At 36.6% G+C, this 23,023-nt stretch overlaps 4 protein-coding genes across 5 annotated transcripts; 3 read left to right on the top strand and 1 right to left on the bottom strand.

Annotated features, from left to right (window-relative positions):
• Positions 1-352: 352 nt before the first annotated feature.
• Positions 353-2,511, top strand: LOC111459010 (40S ribosomal protein S8-like). The gene is made up of 6 exons (XM_023101834.1): positions 353-469; positions 617-675; positions 768-840; positions 1,455-1,785; positions 1,935-2,110; positions 2,193-2,511. Exons 2-6 carry the CDS (start codon positions 672-674, stop codon positions 2,272-2,274), a joined length of 666 nt encoding a protein of 221 aa, XP_022957602.1. The 5' UTR covers positions 353-469; positions 617-671; the 3' UTR covers positions 2,275-2,511.
• A 1,070-nt stretch (positions 2,512-3,581) lies between these two features.
• LOC111458951 (aspartic proteinase Asp1-like) lies at positions 3,582-7,591 on the bottom strand. Its single transcript, XM_023101830.1, has 9 exons — positions 7,301-7,591; positions 6,521-6,638; positions 6,208-6,434; positions 5,524-5,754; positions 5,306-5,444; positions 5,027-5,221; positions 4,876-4,948; positions 3,999-4,086; positions 3,582-3,895 (listed from the first exon to the last, which is right to left on the bottom strand). Exons 1-9 carry the CDS (start codon positions 7,456-7,458, stop codon positions 3,811-3,813), a joined length of 1,314 nt encoding a protein of 437 aa, XP_022957598.1. The 5' UTR covers positions 7,459-7,591; the 3' UTR covers positions 3,582-3,810.
• A 1,171-nt stretch (positions 7,592-8,762) lies between these two features.
• LOC111458967 (probable L-ascorbate peroxidase 6, chloroplastic/mitochondrial) lies at positions 8,763-14,238 on the top strand. Of its 2 annotated transcripts, none has more exons than XM_023101831.1 (12): positions 8,763-9,112; positions 9,207-9,350; positions 9,688-9,808; positions 9,876-9,976; positions 10,067-10,154; positions 10,920-10,987; positions 11,074-11,160; positions 12,855-12,929; positions 13,010-13,087; positions 13,240-13,344; positions 13,626-13,700; positions 13,988-14,238. In XM_023101831.1, exons 1-12 carry the CDS (start codon positions 8,942-8,944, stop codon positions 14,138-14,140), a joined length of 1,266 nt encoding a protein of 421 aa, XP_022957599.1. In that variant the 5' UTR covers positions 8,763-8,941; the 3' UTR covers positions 14,141-14,238. The 2 variants fall into 2 exon arrangements, with proteins under 2 accessions (XP_022957599.1, XP_022957600.1); XM_023101832.1 differs by having other exon boundaries at positions 8,765-9,112; positions 13,818-14,238.
• A 2,722-nt stretch (positions 14,239-16,960) lies between these two features.
• On the top strand, positions 16,961-21,544 carry LOC111463816 (protein disulfide-isomerase-like). Its single transcript, XM_023107742.1, has 11 exons — positions 16,961-17,201; positions 17,895-17,925; positions 18,017-18,298; positions 18,397-18,585; positions 18,684-18,809; positions 19,098-19,235; positions 19,328-19,447; positions 19,810-19,927; positions 20,319-20,431; positions 20,578-20,819; positions 21,197-21,544. The coding sequence occupies exons 1-10, from the start codon at positions 17,020-17,022 to the stop codon at positions 20,812-20,814; spliced, it is 1,536 nt and encodes a 511-aa protein (XP_022963510.1). The 5' UTR covers positions 16,961-17,019; the 3' UTR covers positions 20,815-20,819; positions 21,197-21,544.
• Positions 21,545-23,023: the final 1,479 nt, after the last annotated feature.

Raw genomic sequence — 23,023 nt, 5'->3', positions numbered from 1 at the left:
ATTTATTTATATAATTTTTGTTGGGAGTTTTTAAAATTTTTAGATTTTGAGCCTGTAAATAGAAATTAATTAATTCAAAAAATAAGTTTTTTTTCTTTTTTAAATACATTTAAATTTAGGGGAAAATTAGATATGGTCAGAGACCATCTTAAGAAATTTTGAGGACATTAAAAAAAATTATGATAGCCATAATTCCAAATATCTCGTTTTTTATTATTTTTTTTTATAGGGATTTTACCATTATTTTCTTTTTCCAGTTGACAATTAACGTTATTGGATTTTAGCCCCAAGTCCGGCCCATGTATTATGATATTCGGCCCATCTTTAAGCCCACAATAGCCCTGCAGTTCACTCGAAACCCTAATTTATATTTCACCTCCTTCGTCAAACCTCACTCCTAGTGCCTTCTGCGGAGCGTCCATACTTGTCTCCGCCGTCCGCCGTCCGCCGATCGGCTGCTGCCGTCCCAGTGAGTATTTTCCCTCATCTTCTGTACTTAATGCACATCTCTGTCTCGTTGATGCTTGTCTCTTTCGCATTCTCTTTCTATGTTTCACGTTTGCCTTTGAAAGTTTAGGTTTAGGGTTTGAGCGGTTTCTGTCATTTTTTGTGATAGGTTGGATCAGGAACCTTAGAACTTCTCTTTGCGGAGGAGCTCTCGATTCGTCAAGATGGGTAAGTCATATGCGGACTTTTAGATTGTTTTACACATCTCCATTTGTGTGCTTGTTTTTCTTCTTTGTAATCTGGGAGAGTTTTGTGTACAGGTATTTCTCGTGATTCTATGCACAAGAGGCGTGCCACTGGAGGCAAGAAGAAGGCTTGGAGGAAGAAGCGAAAGTAACTTGCTCTGCTTGTATTTAGTTGTGTGCAATTAGATTAATCAGTTTTTACTCCATTTCCCCAAATTAGTTGCTGATCGGCATTCAAAAGATTTCATGTCTTTCTACATTTAATTTCAAAAAATTTCATGTCTTTCTACATTTAATTTTTTGGTTTTCAGTATACAATGCTAGCTTTGTGATCTTAGCTGTAACAATGCCTTTTTAATTGGATGTTAGTGACATTATTATCAAGGGTTTGCCGTTTGTTTCCTCTTGCAGTGTATATTTAAAGAACTTTAGTTAATCTGCGTTAGATACGTCATCTCCTCTGATAGATTAACGTTTTTTTTTTTACTAAAAATGTTATGACTAGCTATAATATGCTTCACATTTGATGCTTGGATGAACGGAAAATTGTAATTTCCCTTGCTGACATAGCAATTTAGTCTTTTCCAGTAATTTTTTTAAGGTGCAGCTCAAGTTTACTAATTTTTCATGTGGAAGTAGAAATATAACATTCTTTACCTGTGTTTTTGAGGTTTTGATTACTTTCTAGTAAATGGAGGATACAATTTTCATGTGCTGTGTGTCATTTTTCATGTTCTCACACGATATCATTTCTTTGTATAGGTATGAGCTTGGAAGGCAACCTGCCAACACTAAGATATCCAGTGACAAGTCAATCCGGAGGATTAGAGTTCGTGGGGGTAATGTGAAGTGGCGTGCTTTTAGGCTTGATACTGGTAATTACTCATGGGGTAGTGAGGCCGTGACTAGGAAGACCCGTATTCTTGATGTGGTGTACAATGCATCGAACAATGAGCTTGTTCGTACTCAAACTTTGGTGAAGAGTGCCATTGTTCAGGTTGATGCTGCACCATTTAAGCAATGGTATCTTCAACACTATGGTGTGGATATTGGAAGGAAGAAGAAGACCTCAGCACCTGCCAAGAAGGAAGAGGTAGAGCAAGCTTGGTCTAAGTTCGATTGTTTGATTTTGTTTATAGAAATTTCAAATATGAGTTTTGATGTGTTTAAAATAAGTTCGATGGACAATGTTAATGGCATTCTAGCATGATCCATAAGAGAGCTTTTTTTAATGGTTGATAGGAAGGTGAGGCTGCTGCTGCTGCGGAGGAGTTGAAGAAGAGTAACCACGTTCAGCGCAAGTTGGAGAAACGTCAACAGGATCGTAAGCTCGACCCACATATCGAGGAGCAATTCAGCAGTGGTCGTTTGATGGCTTGTATCTCATCAAGACCAGGTCAATGTGGCCGAGCAGATGGGTAAGCACGATCATTGAAGGATTTTTGTTCTTTTGAACTCGTCTTGGCAGACGTTGGCTGATGTTTTACGAATTTTTTGCAGGTATATCTTGGAGGGGAAAGAACTCGAGTTCTACATGAAGAAGCTCCAGAGGAAGAAGGGGAAAGGTGCTGGTGCTGCATAAGTTTTGTCGTTGAGATATGTTGTGGCCGTGTTTCATTTTCTATGATTCTATCTGCCTTTTTTGTCTTATGAAGACGATGATTTGCAGCCAAGAGGATAGAATTATTTATGAACTTCAATTTTGCTGGTATTAGTTGTTTAATTACAATACTTTATTTGAGTCTGTTTCGTGATTATAACAGTTCGTTTATTAGCCTCAGAATTTTCAAATGCCCCAACCTATTTCTTTGCCTACTGATTTAATTTGGTCTAGTTGAGTTAAATCTTGTTCTTTTTTGGCTTGCATTCTGATTATTTCTTTCCTTAGAATAATCTAGCCATCAATTATTTCTTCCTGGTTAATAATATAATAATTTAGCCTATATTATTATTACAAACATTCATTTTAAAAAAATTATTATTATTACTATGTTGAGTTTGGGAAATACCATTATTAGTTGCTTTACGGGGTTCTTTTTCCTAGTTCAAATAAAAGGGTTGGAAATTTGGATTGAAGGTTTGATATTTTCAAGTTTGGTAATCATAAGGTGCCAGTAAGATTTGTATGTATTATTTGTATGCATCTCTTTTTGGCTAAATTAATAAAAGAACGAAATATCATTTTTTTCATATTGTATTTTGTCTTGAAATGCTTTAAAGGAGAGGAGGCTTTTCCCAATCCATGGCTTTGATGATTTCCCATTTCCCAGCTTTATTTCTAAGGAAACAATTTTAATCTTTAGAGGCTGAAATTTTTGTTCTGATTTAAATTTTACAGATAGGTTTGATACAAAATTTACATCTCTAAAAAAAAAAAAAAAAAAACTAAAATGTACATATTTATTTTTAATAGATCAATTAATTTTTTAAAATTGAATTTGTTAGACCCATTAAATACATATAAAAGTTGATATATTAGACACTTTTTAGAATTTAAGAATATAAAATTTGAAAATTGAATAAAAAAGAACAAATTCTACCTTGATTCATCTTTGAATGTGATGCTCTAGTGAATGTGATATTCTAGTAAAAAAAATGATGTGATGCTCTAGTAAAAAAAATGTACATAAATGAACTAAGAAGATATTGAAATGAGTGATTCCGATAATATGAAATTACGGTTAATAAACACAACAATATAGAATTGATGCCATTCCCGAACTAGCAGGCAGGCAACCACCTGAAATGGACAGATAAAGCGCAGTGCCAATTTGGGGTTCTTGTGTCAAAATAAGGAAGCCTGATGATATGCGCGTAACTTGACAAACATAGTGTCTATGTCACGCAGCTAGTGTATAAACCTAAGAATCCACCAAATAAGTAACAAGATGCAGAAAGAAATTTTGTATACTATATAGCATCATGCTTGATTTTCGAGGGCGCAATCGAGAACGTTTATACAGAATTTTCTTTCATGATCTCGGTACATTATACAACTAGCATATTGGCTAACAAAAAAAAGTATACGCATGCTCGGTAAACTTCATTGGAATATACAAAATTTTCTGTCCAAGTTTCTGTAATTCTAAGTATTTCTTCATTAATATACTCACCATCGCTAAAAGATCTTGGGGATGTACTCATAATAATTACCTGATAGGATACTAAGCGGACCTTCTGGTTCACAAAAACTTTGGCCTTCCCTGAAAAAATAGAGGCAACCAGAAAAGGCTTGTAAGATGAGGGATATCCACAAAGCAATGCGACCATCAAAACAAAGAAGGCAATGAGAGAATGGTAATCTACTTTTGAAATTTGTTGCAACTGGTCGAAAACCATCCGATCTTACGCCGCTCGTTGTCATAGATCACCATTTTATCTTGCAGAGAGACGTCTGAATGAGAAACGAAGTCAGCCAATGTAACAATTAAGGCAACTAAGGTATGAGAGTGCTGTTGGCATGAGAAAGTGCTTTTTCTATCATGACCAAAACTCAGAAGCATTCTAAACTAGAAATCATCTGATTTACTTGTGCTTCTAAAAAATAGTAAAAACTGCTTAAAACTACATGAAAAGGCACTTGTTGAGTGCTTTAATCTCAACTATTGTAAGAAAGGCATCTTGAAAGTATTTTTAAGAGTGTAGTGACACTTTTTTCTAAAGCTTGTATAATTTAAGTACTTATTGGCTAAAATTACTTAGCCATGTTTGTTGATCATTTGATTTTTTTTTTTTTTTTTTTTTGCTTTTGAAAAGTAACCATAAACGTACTACTTCCACTTACTAGTTCTTTATTTTATTATCTATTTTTTGGACACGTTTTCATAATTCAATANTTTTTTTTTTTTTTTTTTTTTTTTTTTTTTTTTTTTTTTTTTTTTTTTTTTTGCTTTTGAAAAGTAACCATAAACGTACTACTTCCACTTACTAGTTCTTTATTTTATTATCTATTTTTTGGACACGTTTTCATAATTCAATAGATTTTGTTTCTTTAAAATTTAACTAGGAATTCTGAAGTTTGAAAAAGATGAAAATAGTAGTGCATAAGTGGTAAGGAAACAAACACAATTTTCAAAAACAGAAAACTAAAAACAAAATCATTATCAAACGAGCCTAGGTAGTCTCAAATCTAACTTATACAAAGAGGGGAGGGGGGATTCTTACTTTCCAGATTATTACTTACCACCAATAATGTTGAGATCCCCAAGTCCAACTTCAGTGCCATTCAGAATCCCAAAGCAAACATTCCCATATTTCTGGAGGACAACTTGGTTAGACACTTAATATTTAAAGCAGAAACCTGCAACGAATTAGAGATTGAGTTGTGTACTCACAGTTACGATTAGATAAGATTCTGGAGGCAATTGAATTTGAGCATTCTTAGTTTTTGTAAAGTGCAACGCCAAGGGCCTGAAGTAGTTCTTTACATCACGCAACGACTTGAAAGGTTGTGGGCCTCTCCAGCATATCGGAAGAGATTTATCCTCTGGTGCATCTTCCAGAGGTTTTCCTTTCAAATCATCTCTCACCTGAGGTAAAAAGATCTCATATCTGACACAACAATTTCACAAAAAATGTTGCTAAAGAAACTAGTTCCTTGTCTGTGCTTTTACCAGAGCAAGAACGGAATCGTAAACTTGAGAGGTGAAGTAAGTGTAAGAGCTCCCACTGTCAAAAACTAATGTAAGACCTTTGATACCAGCAGCCTTTCCACCAAAATAGACTTCTGCAGGTCCGGAAGAGTAGTGATTTCTGAGATAAGATTGGATGTCATAAGGACCTACAGTTACATGTGTTGCAAAAAGATACATGATGATAAAGGTCTACTCACCCTATGGATTCAGAAGACATACTTGTCCACGCTACTCCAGAAGAAGGTATGAGTTCATCACCAAAAAATAGAAATCCACCTTGCTCACTTAGACAGTGGCCTACAACGTTTCGCATTATGCCCATGTTGCTTAGTTGTGAGATAATGCTAACTTCACCATTGCCAAGGCCAAGAACTCCAGCTGTAGGAGGAGGTGGGTTTGGAACAGAATATTTATGATCATATCCACATCTGCAGACAAAGGATTAAAAGATATGTCCTCCAATTCAACCAGATAGAAGCAAAATCAATTTCACTATTTAGGTAAAGCCAGGTCCAAAACTTTGATACGTATAAAGAAAATGGTACCTCTGGGGATTGCAACCATGATTAATTAGGATTATAAGCATGTGAAAGACCCCGGATTATAAAGGTGTATCGACGTAAGCGTGCGAAAGGAAAGGGGGTCGTGCAAAGTTATATTGTTATGTGCGTGTGGACCCGATATATTTTGTTAGTTCGGGTGCACCCCCGTGTGAGAAGGGATATAGAGCAGTGTAGTTTGTATAAAGGTCATTCTCTATTGAGAATTAGAGAGAGGGGGGGAGCTATCAAATCTCCCTTTCTGATTTTGTTCATAAATAAAGTTGTGGCCTAGGGGGGGAGATATCACAGGTTATAATGTGATATATCCACACAACTCACCCAAATGCTATGCGGGGAGCTGCAAGAGAACCATTGGTGAGCTTCAAAGGAAAATGGTCATTGACCAACACGCCCAACGAGGATCCATGGTCAGCATACTCAATTTCATACTGGCACTGTTCATCTGCGGACTCACATTGTTGATCAGCAGTCAGGTGGAGCGATGCACACAATGGTTCAAAACAAGTCAACGCATTGTTGTCAGGTTTATATAACTGTCCACGAGGCTGCAGATACACGTAAAATTTATAAAAACGGATGAGCAAAGAGAACAAACATCAAATTGGTTATCTTTATCATTGAATCCGCTAACCTTTGTGCAACCTGTACAGGGGGCATCACATTGGACCCAAGTGAGGTCACTGCCAGAATCGATATCAAATTCAAAAGCCTCATCTCCTTTGCCAATGTTAATAGACACAGAGTAGTAACTGCAGATATAGAAAAGAATTTACAATGAACAAACGCTTTATTTGCTAGCTTTTTATGATATACAATCGAAGCAGTGATAAATAGGCCAATAATCAAACAAAACCAGAGAACTGAAAGACAAACTGAATTCATAACATTTTGAAACACCTGAAAAGAAACACTTCACCATTGAAAAACTTCTCTGTATCGAAATTTCCAAATTTCTAAACGGACGAAAAATAGATACCAAACATTATATTGTACGTTGAATAAATCAAACCAATAGTTCAAAAATATAGAACAGAGAACATAAAAGAAATGCTAGAATCGTTGAGTGAACATAGACTAAAGAGAAAGGTAAAAAAAAAAAAAGGAAACAAGTGGATTTCCTGACCTTACATAAACTCAATAGAATGAAACAAGAGAAAACGAGTAACAAAAACATTCAAAGAACTGAATAAGACAACTTCATGAAATCAAATTGGCCGACAACAGAACAGATTCATGAATCGAATAGAAGGACGTAGTTAAAACTGAAAAATCAGTAGCAAGTACAACAAATTCCAATATAGATGGAGAATCGATGCCAGAACAATAAGTGAAACAAAATAGACAGAAAATCGAATTATGCAATGGTGAAATTTATTCAAAGCAATCACGATTACAGAGTCGCGACGATTACCCGAGCGGATAAACATTTCCTTTGAGAGGAAACACAGCCGAGGAGAGGAGGCGATCAGAATTTTTCTTGCGCAAAGAAAAAATGTTGGCGGAGAAGCAGACAGAAAAGGTTGCCAAAAGAGGTAAAAGAAACAAAATTAGAGTTGGTGTTCTTGCCATTTTTTTACCTTTTTTCTTCGAATTCCGAAGAACTTTGACGAAAAAGGGAGCTCGAAAAGTTTCTGCGATTCAGAGTGTCAAATCGCCTATGATTTAGCGTTGGCTACTTTCAACTCTCCTTTAAGACGGACAGTTGAAAAGATCATCAACAAAAAAAAAAAAAAATGAAGACTTGTTGAATTATAATAAAATCTCTTTTCTAATTTTAAAAATATTTATATTCTTTCAAATTTACAATAATAAATTTATAATCTTTTAACTAATTATTTTAATAATAATTATGTTCTTAAACCAACCAATCTACCTAGTCGGATTGAGTTTAATTTTTTAGGAACTAAGTGAATCGAGTCAGATCCATGTTTAGTGTGCTTAAGGGTTGTTTGACCCTAAACAAACCGAATATATATATATATATATAGTCATAGCTATTCAACCATAGTTATCTGCCGTGAATTTGCAGTAACATTTTTCCGTCGTCTAAAGGTTTAAAAAATAATTTGACCCGACTCGAAAATGGAGGATTGGGTTGGGTTACCAATTTAACAAACTCGAATTTTTGGGTTTGTCCAAAAATATTCCTCAACCTGACTCAATCTGTAATAACTCAAGCCTACCGCTAGCAGATATTGTACTTGTTGGGTTTTCTCTTTCGAACTTCCCCTCAAAGTTTTTAAAATACGTATGTTAAGGAGAGGTTTTCACGCCCTTATAAGAAATGCTTCGTTCCCCTATTTAATCGATGTTGGAGAGAGGAACGAACATTTCTTATAAGGGTGTGGAAACCTTTCCCTGTATTAAAATTTAGAGGGAAAATTCGAAAGGGAAACCCTGAAAAGAACAGTATCTGTTAACAGTGATTTTGGGTCATTACACAATTCGACTCAAGTTCACCTGTAATTAAATTGTATCAATTAATTAAAACCTTCTAATTTTAAACAAGTGATTATGAGAAAAATGTTTTTTTTTTTAATTTTAAATAATTAATATTTTCTATACACTAAAAGGGTATCTACTAACATCAAATTACCATAAATGACACTGTTAAATACAATTACTTTTTATATTGTTTATAAATTTAAATACTAAATTTGAACATTTAGATACTAAATAAAAGTATAATCAATATTAAATAAATATAAATTTATTTAAATAAAAAATAAAAAAGAGTACGTATCAATTAGCTTACTTAATCATGTTATTAACTCACTTAATCTCATATTATTTTTGGATTATATTCCAAACACATTAATTATCAAACAAATCCCAATCAAAGATAGGATTACAGTCGAGACCAGGAGTGGAATTGCAGAACCGTGTTGCCAAACAAGGTGGTTTCGTAGGCCAGGTTGATCCGAAACAAAAGGAGAGAGACCGCATATAGCGAAAGCCCCAAACGGCCAAGCATTTGTTGCTCCGACTGACACTTCTTCCCTCGCGTTCATTTCCAGTTGCTGCTCCGACGAACACAATTTCAACAAAATTCATGGCTGCTACTGCTCTTGGAAGCGTCGCCGCCTCCTCCGCCTCGTCAACCACTCGTTTCCTCTCCTCAGCGACCAGAGCTACATTGCCGTTCTCTTCACGTTCATCGTCTTTGTCCTCTTTCAAGTTTCTCAGATCGGCTCCTCTCATTTCTCACCTTTTTCTGAATCAGGTTCTCTCTCTCTTTCTCTCTCCGTGCAAGTATGTATTTACGGTGTTTTAATTTGCTAATCGCTTTGATTTCTTATGGTTTTCATTGGTTTTAGGGAAGGCCGAGTTCTTGTGTATCGAGTAGAAGATTCAATGCGGCGTCTCATCCGAAATGCTTAGCGTCGGACCCTGAGCAGCTGAAGAGTGCCAGAGAAGATATCAAGGAGCTCCTGAAGACTACATTCTGCCATCCTATTTTGGTAATTTTGTGGTTCATAATACAAAGTGCTGTTAGCTATTATCTATTAACTATTGTTTTCTCAGTTCAACTTGAATCGTGTGGAACTAATTGTTTAGGTCCTAATTTCCCATGATAGCAATTGAATGTTTTACTATTTAATAATTGCGTGTTTATATTTGTCCCAAATTGCTTACTACCGTGCTCAAGTGGAACTGGATAAAGTAATGTCCGTGGTGGAGTTTTTGAACTTTGGAAGAAAGACTAGGGTCATTTCCTCCAAAGAACTGTTTTGTCAATTTATTTGGTGGACTTCTTTCCTGTTGACATGTGATTTGACGTCTCTTCTTTCCCTCAAGGTACGCCTGGGTTGGCATGATGCTGGAACTTACAATAAAAATATTGAGGAATGGCCGCAGAGAGGTGGAGCTAATGGAAGTTTAAGATTTGATGTTGAGCTGGGACATGGTGCTAATGCTGGTAATTCTTCAACAATAACTGTGCATTACAGGTTGACGGTGTTCATTCTAATTGACTCGTTTTACAGGTCTTGTTAATGCCTTGAAACTCATTGAGCCTATCAAAAAGAAGTATTCTAACGTGACATATGCTGACCTATTTCAGTTGGCTAGTGCTACAGCTATCGAGGTCATTAATTATGTCTCTGGAACTAAGATGAACCCTTGACTGAAATTAGATGGATGAATGTTCTAATGATTTGATTTAACTCCAATACAGGAAGCTGGGGGACCCAAAATCCCCATGAAGTATGGAAGGGTGGATGTTGTGGGGCCAGAGCAATGCCCTGAAGAGGGGAGGCTTCCTGGTTAGTAGACTATGTGGGCTGGCTCACAAGGGCCAATTCTGATTTCTGTTTAATATCAATTAAATTTTAGTTATTGGCTTACTTATGGGTGTCCTAGTATTTGAATTTGCAGCAGGAATTATTCTGATGCTAAAATCCAATTGAATGTTTCATTGACAATAACTTTTTGAATCTATATGATTTCATTCTGTGGTACCAAAAACGAAATAGGAGCAGCTATGTTATAATGTCATGTGCTGTATCATTGAAATATTGTGACGTGAATTATGGACATGCCATCATGATAGGGAATATGTCGAACCTATTGAAATGGCTGACCAAGTTCCTATGTTGATTTACCTGCATTGTCATCTTGACCCCTTTTTAATTACATTATTTCTAGGTGTTTTCTTTTACATAATCATGAATTAGACTAGATTGCTTTGGAGGATGATTATCTGGAATTCAGCATAGGAAGTAATCCCAATTATATACTTTGAAGATGAAATGTTAAGTGTGGAACAAGTGAAAGAAAGAGGATGCGAAAGACATGTTGTCTTGCCTTTTAACAACTTCCTTGTTGCTCTGAAAATTTTCAAAAAAGTGCATGCATTTCATCATCCTGCTTGAACTTGCTTTTAGGATGAATTACAAAGGGTAATTTTCTTGTTTCTTTATATTAGTCTTGTGAGCAGTTTCTAATCTTTTATTGCAAGATGACGTGTGTATCAACGGACTCTTGTGTCATGCTTTTCCACAAATTGTTAATAACTAGTCTTTTTTTAGATGCTGGTCCTCCATCACCTGCTGCACACCTACGAGAAGTTTTCTACCGAATGGGGTTGAATGATAGGGTAACGTGAATCAGTCTGCAATTTGAGTAAATACACTCTGCATCAGCATGCTTGATTTGTTTCATACAAGTTTTCTGGATCTTTAGGAAATTGTTGCATTATCGGGGGCACACACATTGGGGAGATCTAGGCCAGAGCGCAGTGGTTGGGGCAAGCCAGAGACCAAATATACGGTATATTACCATCATGTTGTGAATGGTTAAATTATTTTGTATTTTGTCTTTCCGACACAGTAATATTGTGGAATGAACGTTTTCTTATTGTGTTTGGGTCTTTAACATACCATTAATAAACCTACTCCTTTTTTTTCAAGATGAAACCTTACGTTAATTTTGGAAGAAAATATGAAAGATAGGGAAGATATAATGAACTCCCAAACAAAGTCCGAAAGCTAAAGTCTGAGAGCTATTATAGATTCACTCCAATTTGTGTCAATTGAGAAAGGGTAGTAATTACAAAGGGTTTTGGTAAAAGAACTCCAAGAAGATGCTCTAAGTCATATGAGATTCCGAAGATCCTTACAAAGCTGCAAAAGAGTAGCCATGAAAGCATTAATCCGGAAAACCACAAAGCATATGGAGAATGATATCTTTAACATTGTTTGAGAAGGGCGCATAATAGTTGAAGTAGTTCAAGAAATGGCTCCAAAACCTATAATAGATTCTGTACATGCTGCACCACCAAGATGGCATTCGTCTTTTGAATTTTATCCTCAAGGATTACTCAACTTAGAGATAAGGACCAAATAAAACTTCTAATCTTTGTGGGCACTTAGATTTCTGACAATTTTCTTCATAACCATACCACGTTTGTGGCAGTGAAGTCATAATATAAAAAATCCGATGTTGAAGAAACTGAACTCAACCAACTTCCATCAACTAGTCCAGAAGATTATGACTTAGTTTGAACTAATCTGTACAATAAAGTGACAAGTTATTCAATTTATCTTTTATTTAAATATTCTAACATCAATTAAGCTGCCTTTGATCTTGCCATCTCTGACATTCTTGGATCTTCAACCACGGGATCTTAGGAGCTACTATGGCTCTCAACCCTGTAGACCACCCGGATATTCTATTTCATATTTTCTAGCAATGTTTTTGATGTTGGATATTGAAATCAATTCTCTCAAAAGCCTTACCAAATGGGAGAGAGCTTGATGTATTTATACATAGTAGGCAGGACCAAGCTTGGGGGCATTTCTTACAAACTTAATTGACTCACTCAGTGAGTGAATGAAAATATTACTAATAAGCCCCTCTCCCCCATGTTCCTTATGCCATCCCACATCATTCTCCTCTCTTTGGAGAAATCCCATTCTATTGCACATCATGCTTGAAAGAGCATTCCAACCTATTCTCAAGTCTAGTATCAACTGGCATAGGATAGATTAAAAAATTCCCTTCTAGGGCATGCATTGTCTTGACGGGAGGAATTAGCGCTAATTAGTGTGAGAAGTGCATGCTGCTCAAGCTTTTTTTTATTGTTCAACCAGATTATTTAAATACCCAGTTTTAATTAATGTAAAACTCAGCAATAGCTTATAAATCTTTCTTGAAATTCTATAGTTGAGACATGCTATGCTGTATTTGGTTTTGGACCTTCTGGAAAATGGTTAATGTCTCCATATGAGGAGAAGATTCCTTCTATTGTGAGGTCACCACTAGTTTCCATACGATGAAGTGCAGATGGATCGGTTGATGGGTTTAACCTTATCTCCTTTAGCTCTTTTCCCGGGTCTTTCATGCTTTAGTTTACCTTGTCTTTCCACCCATATTTTATTTTGAATCAATGTCACCGCTTTAAATTTTTTACAGCATTGTAGTTGCAATTCTCAGGAGATTCCTGTTTTGATTTTTCCTTACAGAAAAATGGACCTGGTGCACCTGGTGGACAATCCTGGACTGTACAATGGCTGAAGTTCGACAACTCATATTTTAAGGTTTATACCATGTTGGTTTCATTTTATATGTGCTGATGTCGAACCATTTTTTGCTTACTTTTTTTGGTCTGTGGCAATAGGATATCAAAGAAAGGAGAGATGAAGAATTACTGGTGTTGCCAACCGATGCTGCTCTCTTTGAAGATCCATCATTCAAGGTAAAACAGAGCCACACATCCCCCCCACCCCATCATTGATCCCTTTAGTAGGCTTTATCTTGGTAAACAAGAAGCTTCTTCATGGAGTTGGTCTTTCATAAGGCAATCAAAAGACTCAAATGTGGTTTTCATTTATTAATGCTGTGTTGCAGGTATATGCTGAGAAATATGTTGAAGATCAAGAAGCCTTCTTCAAAGACTATGCTGAAGCCCACGCCAAGCTCAGCAACCTTGGTGCTAAGTTTGACCCTCCAGAGGTTTGTCGCCCTTGTTGATAAATTGTAGATCTTGTCTAGGTGGCAGGCTTCCTTTTATAGAATATTTTTCCTTTGTGATGAATTTTCCTCTTATTGACGCCCTTCAAAGTCATCCAACTAAAATAATATTGTACCATCAAATATTCTGATTCTCCCAGAATTACACTTTATAGAACTATGAGGTGTTCTTTCAAATTTGTCCAGTTGCTTATAGAAAAGCTTATGGACTCCAAGTTTATGTCTACTCAAACCTCACCGAAACTGCATTTTGTTGATCACAGGGTATTGTGATTGATGATGCATCATCAAAACCTGCAGGAGAGAAGTTTGATGCCGCCAAATACTCATACGGGAAGGTTGTATACATTACAAACTTTCTTATTTCCATTTCATTTAATTGCATGATAAATTTCTTAAAAAAATCTCGTCTTCATAAAATGTTTATCTTCTCTACTTTTGGTTGTCTACTGCAGGATTGATTAGAAACAAGTTTCATGTTTTGTTGTGCCGTGTCTTTTAATAATACGAGTTGAGAAGATATATTCAAATCCTGACATCTGTGATGTCGCGTCTAAAACTTGGAAGTCTAAAATGAAGCAGAATGGAATAAAATTCAATAGTGTATTGCCTATTTGAATTGCAGAGAGAGCTATCAGATTCAATGAAGCAGAAGATTCGGGCAGAATACGAAAGCTTTGGTGGAAGTCCAGATAAGCCTTTACCAACAAACTACTTCCTAAATATCATACTTGTGATTGCTGTTTTGGCAATTTTGACATCTCTTCTAGGAAACTGAGGTTTTGAATCTACCTTTATTTCTCAACACAATGTCTTCTGATTTCACGATCCATTTCTAATGCTTACCTACTTGAAATTAACCACATCTTTGGTCAACTAACTACAATGGTCTGTGAACAGGTAAAATATCTAGGACGAGTTAATTGCTTTAACCTTTTGTTACACACACGACAAATTATTGAATGTGGTTTTCATTGCTCCTGTCACTTTCGTATTTAGTCAACTTGAACTTGACTCAACTAGTTGAAACATATTTTAGGTATACATAAAGTATCACCCGTTTTATGCTTGCCTAGGCAGTCAATAGGCAGCGGAATCATTAAGCATATGACATATATTGGACTTATAGGCAGGACTGACTTGTTTTAATGTTGCTTATTATGGCACTTATACTTCTCAGCAGGCTAACTATTTGGTGTATGTATTAAAGATATTTCTATCCAATTCAAATTTGGCCATGCTGTAGGTTGGATAGGTGGAAGCTAATTTGGTGAAATTTGTACATTTTTACTGATCCAGTGTTTATATTTGTAGTATAGAAAAGGGATGGCCTTTAGAACTTCCAATAATGTGGGAATAGGCTTGATTCTCGTCATTTCAGAGTTATTAGAATAAACGCACTTTTGAAAGGCATCTTTGGCTCACAGGCACCATGTTTCAAAATTGTCTTGGCTAACTCTTCGTTGATTTTATTCTCCATTTGTTTCTCCAGAAACTTGAAGGAATCCGCATGTTAATTCAAAAGAAGAAAAAATTTAGGCTCAAATGTTTGGACAAAATTTGAATTTATACCGAGTTTTGGAAGGCACGGAACAAACATTTAGGGGTTGCTACCTAAGTCGTGTCACCACATTTGTTCAGTCGGGTCAACAAGAGCCTTTAGAATTTGTAACGATTGGTGCGCATGTGTTAAAAGTTGTTATCCGAAACTGATAGAAATTTTTCGGGAATTGGTTGCCACACTTTTTCCTTATTTGGAAGGAGATTGATTGGCCTACCATATGAACAACAAAACTTCGACTTTTTATGAGTTAAAGTTGATGTTAATTAGTCTTTTGCTTATGGGATGAAATTGAAATTTTGTCCAAATTATGGGACTAAATGAATAATTTAACTTATAATTCTTTATTAGTAAAGTTGGATGGTAAGATAATATTATCAAACCTATTATTTTCATTACCTCTGTAGCCAACATCCAAATGATAAATCATGCTTTTATTTCAATACATGAATAATAATTTTAAATCATTTTCAAATTTCAATATTTCAATATCTTTTTTTTTCATTCTAAGGTACAAAGGGGTTAATAAATAGATTTTCTAAATTTTTATGAAAAAAAGTCAATTTATATCTCTAAGATATGTATTAATTCTCACGCGTAGGTAAACTTGTTACAAAATCGAGTGTAAATTGATATAATTATTAAAATTAAGATTTAAATTATAAAATTATTAGTCTAATTTAAAATTTTTATTGAAAATTTCCATAAATTAACTTCTTGTCTAATTTTTACTGATAATCTAATATTTATCGAAGACAATACTATAGGGATAAGAATGAATTATATTGTTATTTTCTCCTCCCAACGGGACATCACAATCCACCCTCCTTCGGGGTCTAGCGCTCGTTTCTTTCTTCAATCGACAATCCACTTCCTTCGAGGCCCAACGTCAACGTCTTTACTGGCACATCGTTCGATATCTGGCTCAGATATCATTTGTAATGTGGGCCCACCGCTAGAATATATTGTTTTCTTTGGACTTCCCTTTTGAACTTCCCCTCAAAATTTTAAAACAGGTCTGAAGAAGGTTTTCACACACCTTATGATGGTTTGTTCTTCTCCCTAGTGAGACGTCACATTCAAATATTCTAAAAATGCTGAATATTTATAATTGAAATATACATTGCAACTTAAATAATAATAATATATATATGGAAAATTAATTAATGTGGTTGGTGGCTTTCCCTATAATAATTTTATTAATTATCATTACATCTACTTTTTTGCTTAAGATTTATCCCCAAAGACCGTTTCAAGTGGACAAATTGGATTAGAAAGTAAATAATACTATAAAAGTTAATATATATATATATATATATATATATATATATATATATATATATATTATAACGATTTTCATAATTACAATATACTATCCTTAATGTCTTAAAATTATTGTTGAAATAAAAAATTATTTAAATGTTAAATAAAAATCGACTTAAACTTAATTCAAATAAGTGTTTATAGTCATCCTTTAATTTTTTATATAATATTAAAAGATTTATAATAAATAATAATTTTAAAATAATTATGAAATATTAAGGTGTAATAATGGTAAGAATTAAAAATATATTTTTTTACCATAAAATTTCAAATCCAAGGGAGAACTGTTCCAGTACACGCAAGACCAGGATAACCAAACAAAACAACAAATCAGTTTCAATTGAATAGATATTTGCCACTTTTAGAAAAGTCGCCACGATTTAATTGGCCATCGACATTTCAAATTCTTCTAGCAGCCGGTAATAGTTTTTAATCGCCGATTTAATCGCCAAGCGTGCGAGCCCTCGGATGAAAAACCAATACGAATGACGAGTATTATCCAATAGAAGAACGCCACGTCGAGTAGTGTCCACGTGTAGCGCCAGCGTTGATTTTTAATGCGTAGATCCGATGACTCACGAGAAGTCACGTGCGAGTACCATATTTTCATCGTTTTTTATCTAACTCCTTTAGCCGGATTTTTAAAAATTAATTAATAATTAAAAAAAAAAACTGCTTCAGCCGGTCCCCCTTAAAACCCCCCCGCGCGTCTGAACTTTTCTTAATATCGTTTAGTTTTACGGAAAGCTTCTTCTTCTTCCATTGCATTGACAATGGCGTCTTCACATTTGATTCGGTTCTCTGTGCTTGTTTTTGTTCTTCTTTCTGCTTCTTTCACTGAGATCTACGCGGACAAGGCTGAGGCGAAGGAATTTGTTCTCACTTTGGACCATTCGAACTTCTCGGATGTTGTTGCCAAGCATGATTTCATTGTCGTTGAGTTCTACGCCCCGTGGTATGGTTTTTTTTAGATTGTCCTTTAGGGTTTTTTTTACTGCCATTTCCTTCTCGTTGGTCAAATTTCCGTTTCCGATCTTTTTACGGCTGCTATGTGATTTGATTTTGTGATTTTTGTGAGGATCTCATTTTTATGTCTTGAATGTAGTGTTGTTTTCTTGATTCATTTTTCGCATTCATTGTGTAAATTGGCCTCTGTGCTCTGTTTCTATAGGTTGGTTTTAGTGCATTGTTGTTGAACAATCTTGGTGATGTTATTTGGATATTAGCATTTGGGAATGATTGTATGGCTGCCTTTTGTTTGTTACCCCGATGTGTGTAATTGAGTGCGCAATCAACGACAGTGAGGATTTTTGTTTTTTTTTTTTTTTTAAACTTTTGCGTACCCTTGAAGAACTGGATCTTAGTACCCTTGTCGTTGGTTTTTGGACTTCTTTTTTTCTTTATGTATGAAGAACTGGAATCAGAGGCTAGTTGTTGGCTTAGTTATATGTTGATTTTTTCTCCTTGGTGTATCCTTCATCTTGGAACATTTTTTCACTCCTTTCCCTTGAGAAGCAATGGAGATTTATGGAATTGATTCAGACTTCAACCTTCTAATCGTATTATCATGTTTTAATTTGCCATTATTACTGCATGAAATGTCATTGAGATGACCCCTTCTTTTAACGTTTTCCCCCCAATGTTCTAGGTGTGGACATTGTATGAAATTGGCACCAGAGGTAAACTAATTCTCTTATCTCAGCTGTTTTGGTTGAATTGTCCTTGAGCATCTTGTTTCTTATGGTCTCATGATCTTTTCATATTTTACAGTATGAAAAAGCTGCGTCTATTTTGAGCAGTCACGACCCGCCAATTGTTTTAGCCAAAATTGATGTAAACGAAGAGTCAAACAGAGGGCTGGCTAGTCAATTTGAAATTAGGGGATTCCCCACTATTAAGATATTGAGAAATGGGGGCAAATCGAGTCAGGATTACAAGGGACCTCGCGAAGCAGATGGGATTGTTGACTACTTAAAGCAGCAAAATGGGCCTGCATCTGCTGAAATAAAATCTGCTGAGGATGCTAGTAATCTCATTAAGGACGTTTTCATCGTATGAACTAAATCTCTCATCTTTTCTTCCTTTCCTAGTTTGTGCTGCCATTTTCATTTTTCTGAGTAGCTACGAAAATTGATTTTTCCCTGTCTTAGGTTGGAATATTTCCTAAACTTTCTGGAGAAGAGTTCGATACCTACATTGCTTTGGCTGAGAAGTTGCGTTCTGACTATGCTTTTGGCCACACTTTGGATGCTAAGCTACTTCCACGTGGAGAAACATCTGTATCTGGCCCAATTGTCAGGCTTTTCAAGCCATTCGATGAGCTATTTGTGGATTTTAAGGTACCAAAATTTAATATCATTATGTGTGCTAAATTTGTAGGTTTGGCTTTTTGTGATTTAATTTTTGCACGCTGATCTTATTGGAGCTATGAACTCAGGATTTTGATGTAGCTAAGTTGGAGAAGTTCATTGAAGAATCTAGCATTCCCTTGGTAACGGTTTTCGATAATGATCCTAACAATCACGTCTACCTTTCCAAGTTCTTCTCCAGTTCTAATGATAAGGTAAAGAGGCATGATCCGCTGTGAGAATCGTTCTCCATTTTAGTCAGAGACTTCTTTCCATTGTTTGCATGGAGTTAATTGTGCACTAATGTTCACCGCTCACTTTCTGTGGTTCAATAAATGTGTCTGTTTCTTATCAATTTTATTGATCTTTCATACTCAAAACAACTTTCAGACTTTTTTCCCCTTCTGGGGGTACAAAGTAAATATTTACAATTGAACAAATAAATAAATATTCTCCATTGATAAGCAATGGCGTTTGATTAATGTTTCTCTTTTGTTGGGTAGGCTATGTTGTTTCTGAATTACACCACCGAGGCTGCTGAATCTTTAAAATTGAAGTACCGTGAAGTTGCTGAGCAGTACAAAGGAGAGGGAATAAGTTTCCTAATTGGAGACAGTCAATCCAGTGAAGCTGCCCTAAAAGTTCGTATACTTTGGTGTTTCGGGTGGCTATTTAAGTTGCTTACTTTGTTCTACATCATGCATGTTTGGTACCTTATTGTTTTGCATTACAGTATTTTCGACTCAAGGAAGATCAAGTCCCTATCATTCTTGTGCAAAGAAATGATAGGTTCAAGTACGTGAAATTCAATGTAGAGCCTGAACAGATTGCTCCTTGGTTGAAGGACTACAAGGTCAAACTCACTTACATTTTATGTGTTTTCATGACCCTTGATGGTGTTTAGATTTAACAACATTTGTACTGTGAATGCTAGTATATGTATGAAAATGATTTTTCCATGAAAGGTTAGTTGTTTCAATTAGACGTTTCAAACGTAGTTAAATTACGTGTTATGATCCTAGAGATGGAGAGAAATGTACGAACGTATAGTGATGGGTAAGTAGTTTCAAATGAAAATGACCAAGGAAACTTGATAGATGACAATATCTTATAGTTTGCTATAGATATTAAAAGTGGTAGTGTCGAAAGAACATTTCGTCACTATGAAGTAGGTAAATATGAAGTCTATCTATAACTCTGATTTCACAACTGCAGAACGGCAATGTGCCACAATACATTAAGTCAGAACCCATTCCTGAGAGTAACGATGAACCTGTGAAAGTGGTCGTTGCTGATAGCCTTCAGGATGTAGTCTACAAATCTGGTAAAAATGGTGAGTATCACAGTTCCCTAATATGATCTAAGAAAATATGTGCTAGAAATATTCTCATCATGCTTGTATGTATGCAGCAGTATTCATATATACTCATCAATCCCAAGGCTATTCTTATTATGAAATCGTTAATTTTCATTTGATCATCACTAGCTAGGCATTTAAGTACCCAATTTAACTTAATTTATCTCATATCTCATGGTGTTGCAAAGAGGCCTCTTATGATTTTCCTTTATTTTTAGAAATTTTGAGCCACTAAACTGATTTGCCATTCATACATAATTGATTCTTCTCCCATTTTTTTTGAACTTTTGTTCTTGATCGTATTTCTATTTAACCATCCTCTAGTTGTATAGTGCAAGATCATTAACTAGCTTTTTTTGTGGGGCAGTTTTACTGGAATTTTATTCTCCATGGTGCGGTCACTGCAAAAAACTTGCTCCAATTTTAGAGGAAGTGGCTGTCTCATATGAAAGCGATCCTGATGTTGTCATTGCTAAGTTTGTAAGATCCATTACCTGTGAATTTTCCTGTGAATTTTGAACTTTGGAATTGATATCTGCATTTTCACTTGAAATGGGTTGTCTGCAAATTTGATCCGTTAGACAATTCAAATATGTATATGATCAACAACTTGTTTCTCTTGGTAGGATGCCAGCGCGAATGACATCGCAAATGGTGAGTTCGAGGTCGAAGGTTACCCGACTGTGTATCTCAGGACAGCAAGCGGAAAGCTGGTTGACTACAACGGCGATAGAACAAAGGAAGACATCATAAATTTCATTGAGATAAATCGTGATAAAACCGAGCAGGTAGATTCAGAACCCAAGGACACCGAGGCTGATTCGAAACCCAAGGACTCAAAACCAGCCAAGGATGAGCTCTAAAAATGGTAAGAAGTAAAAAAGATCTCTTAACCTTTTATCTAATGAAACCCTCTGAAACTTGCATGGTAGAAAATAGCATCATCATGATCACCAACCGCATTACCATAATCATCATCCTTCTAATAGTGTTTGGAGTTTCGTCCACTTTTTTGGAATTAGGTTAAGAATTATTATCATCATCATTATTTTGCTAAGAAAGATGAGATCTGTGGTAGTAAATCCGGATAAAACAAGCACAAAAACTAAATGGTTGGTTGGTTGGTTATCAGATTGAGTGATTGGAATTTGTTGGGGGTATCTTTCAACGATTTTGAGTACTAAACACGAAGAACCAACTTGTGAACATCTGCACCTTGTGAATCATAACCTTGGTTTTGTGTAGGAAGAGAGCTTTTTGTTGATGGAGGAGTGCAGATCTCAAGATCTTCTGGGGGCAGGCGGCTTGAGAGCTTTGGTTGTTTGGCATGTTTTGGCAGCTGCGATTCCTATAGAAGTTGACAACATAATAGTATCATCACCACCACAGAGCATGTGATCGCCTTTTCAATTCTCTCTATAGAAGTTGACAAGAAATAAACCAAACAATAATATGCGACGCAAGCTCTTTGCTTTTGGAGTAGCTCTTAGTTCTACAGTATTATCCCTGTTATCCTTACTACACTTTTAACCCTTATGTGATCATATCAACATTTTACTATTTTTAATTTACCGGCTGAGTTTAGCGCTTTCATTTTTTATCTTACAATTTTATGTTCTAATACTCTAGATAATTCGAGACTTAGCCTACACTTGCTCTTGTCTCTGACATTGGTTCATGGGGAGCGAGTACACTCGATCTTGTCTCTGACATTGGCTCGTGGGGAGCGAGTACACTCGATCTTGTCTCTGACATTGGCTCGTGGGGAGCGAGTACACTCGATCTTGTCTCTGACATTGGCTCGTGGGGAGCGAGTACACTCGATCTTGTCTCTGACATTGGCTCGTGGGGAGCGAGTACACTCGATCTTGTCTCTGACATTGGCTCGTGGGGAGCGAGTACACTCGATCTTGTCTCTGACATTGGCTCGTGGGGAGAGAGTACACTCATGACATTGTCTCTGACATTGGCTCGTGGGGAGAGAGTACACTCATGACATTGGCTCGTGGGGAGAGAGTACACTCATGACATTGGCTCGTGGGGAGAGAGTACACTCATGACATTGGCTAGTGGGGAGAGAGTACACTCATGACATTGGCTCGTGGGGAGAGAGTACACTCATGACATTGGCTCGTGGGGAGAGAGTACACTCATGACATTGGCTCGTGGGGAGAGAGTACACTCATGACATTGGCTCGTGGGGAGAGAGTACACTCATGACATTGGCTAGTGGGGAGAGAGTACACTCATGACATTGGCTCGTGGGGAGAGAGTACACTCATGACATTGGCTCGTGGGGAGAGAGTACACTCATGACATTGGCTCGTGGGGAGAGAGTACACTCATGACATTGGCTCGTGGGGAGAGAGTACACTCATGACATTGGCTCGTGGGGAGAGAGTACACTCATGACATTGGCTAGTGGGGAGCGAGTACACTCATGACATTGGCTCGTGGGGAGCGAGTACACTCATGACATTGGCTCGTGGGGAGCGAGTACACTCGGAGCTCTTGTCTCTGACATTGGCTCGTGGTGAGCGAGTACACTCGGAGCTCTTGTCTCTGACATTGGCTCGTGGTGAGCGAGTACACTCGGAGATCTTGTCTCTGCCATTGGCTCGTGGTGAGCGAGTACACTCGGAGATCTTGTCTCTGACATTGGCTCGTGGTGAGCGAGTACACTCGGAGATCTTGTCTCTGACATTGGCTCGTGGTGAGCGAGTACACTCGGAGATCTTGTCTCTGCCATTGGCTCGTGGTGAGCGAGTACACTCGGAGATCTTGTCTCTGCCATTGGCTCGTGGTGAGCGAGTACACTCGGAGATCTTGTCTCTGACATTGGCTCGTGGTGAGCGAGTACACTCGGAGCTCTTGTCTCTGACATTGGCTCGTGGTGAGCGAGTACACTCGGAGATCTTGTCTCTGCCATTGGCTCGTGGTGAGCGAGTACACTCGGAGATCTTGTCTCTGCCATTGGCTCGTGGTGAGCGAGTACACTCAGAGATCTTGTCTCTGCCATTGGCTCGTGGTGAGCGAGTACACTCGGAGATCTTGTCTCTGCCATTGTCTCTA

Source organism: Cucurbita moschata, unplaced genomic scaffold, assembly GCF_002738365.1.
Source record: "Cucurbita moschata cultivar Rifu unplaced genomic scaffold, Cmos_1.0 Cmo_Scf00002, whole genome shotgun sequence".
Taxonomy (NCBI): Eukaryota; Viridiplantae; Streptophyta; class Magnoliopsida; order Cucurbitales; family Cucurbitaceae; genus Cucurbita; species Cucurbita moschata.
This window is presented reverse-complemented; position numbering and strand designations above follow the sequence as displayed.

What these genes read in the sequence shown, in the direction of transcription:
- LOC111459010 (XM_023101834.1), top strand. An exon ending in GCTTGGAGGAAGAAGCGAAA is followed by an intron (nt 841 to 1,454) that starts GTAACTTGCTCT and finishes TTCTTTGTATAG; the next exon opens with GTATGAGCTTGGAAGGCAAC. An exon ending in CAATGTGGCCGAGCAGATGG is followed by an intron (nt 2,111 to 2,192) that starts GTAAGCACGATC and finishes AATTTTTTGCAG; the next exon opens with GTATATCTTGGAGGGGAAAG.
- LOC111458951 (XM_023101830.1), bottom strand. Translation starts at nt 7,458, where the DNA reads ATGGCAAGAACACCAACTCTAATTTTGTTTCTTTTACCTCTTTTGGCA. An exon ending in GCTCCCCGCATAGCATTTGG is followed by an intron (nt 5,755 to 6,207) that starts GTGAGTTGTGTG and finishes CTTTGTCTGCAG; the next exon opens with ATGTGGATATGATCATAAAT. An exon ending in AATCTTATCTAATCGTAACT is followed by an intron (nt 4,949 to 5,026) that starts GTGAGTACACAA and finishes GTTGTCCTCCAG; the next exon opens with AAATATGGGAATGTTTGCTT.
- LOC111458967 (XM_023101831.1), top strand. Translation starts at nt 8,942, where the DNA reads ATGGCTGCTACTGCTCTTGGAAGCGTCGCCGCCTCCTCCGCCTCGTCA. An exon ending in CTCACCTTTTTCTGAATCAG is followed by an intron (nt 9,113 to 9,206) that starts GTTCTCTCTCTC and finishes CATTGGTTTTAG; the next exon opens with GGAAGGCCGAGTTCTTGTGT. An exon ending in CCAAATACTCATACGGGAAG is followed by an intron (nt 13,701 to 13,987) that starts GTTGTATACATT and finishes TTTGAATTGCAG; the next exon opens with AGAGAGCTATCAGATTCAAT.
- LOC111463816 (XM_023107742.1), top strand. Translation starts at nt 17,020, where the DNA reads ATGGCGTCTTCACATTTGATTCGGTTCTCTGTGCTTGTTTTTGTTCTT. An exon ending in GTATGAAATTGGCACCAGAG is followed by an intron (nt 17,926 to 18,016) that starts GTAAACTAATTC and finishes CATATTTTACAG; the next exon opens with TATGAAAAAGCTGCGTCTAT. An exon ending in AGCTATTTGTGGATTTTAAG is followed by an intron (nt 18,586 to 18,683) that starts GTACCAAAATTT and finishes CTATGAACTCAG; the next exon opens with GATTTTGATGTAGCTAAGTT.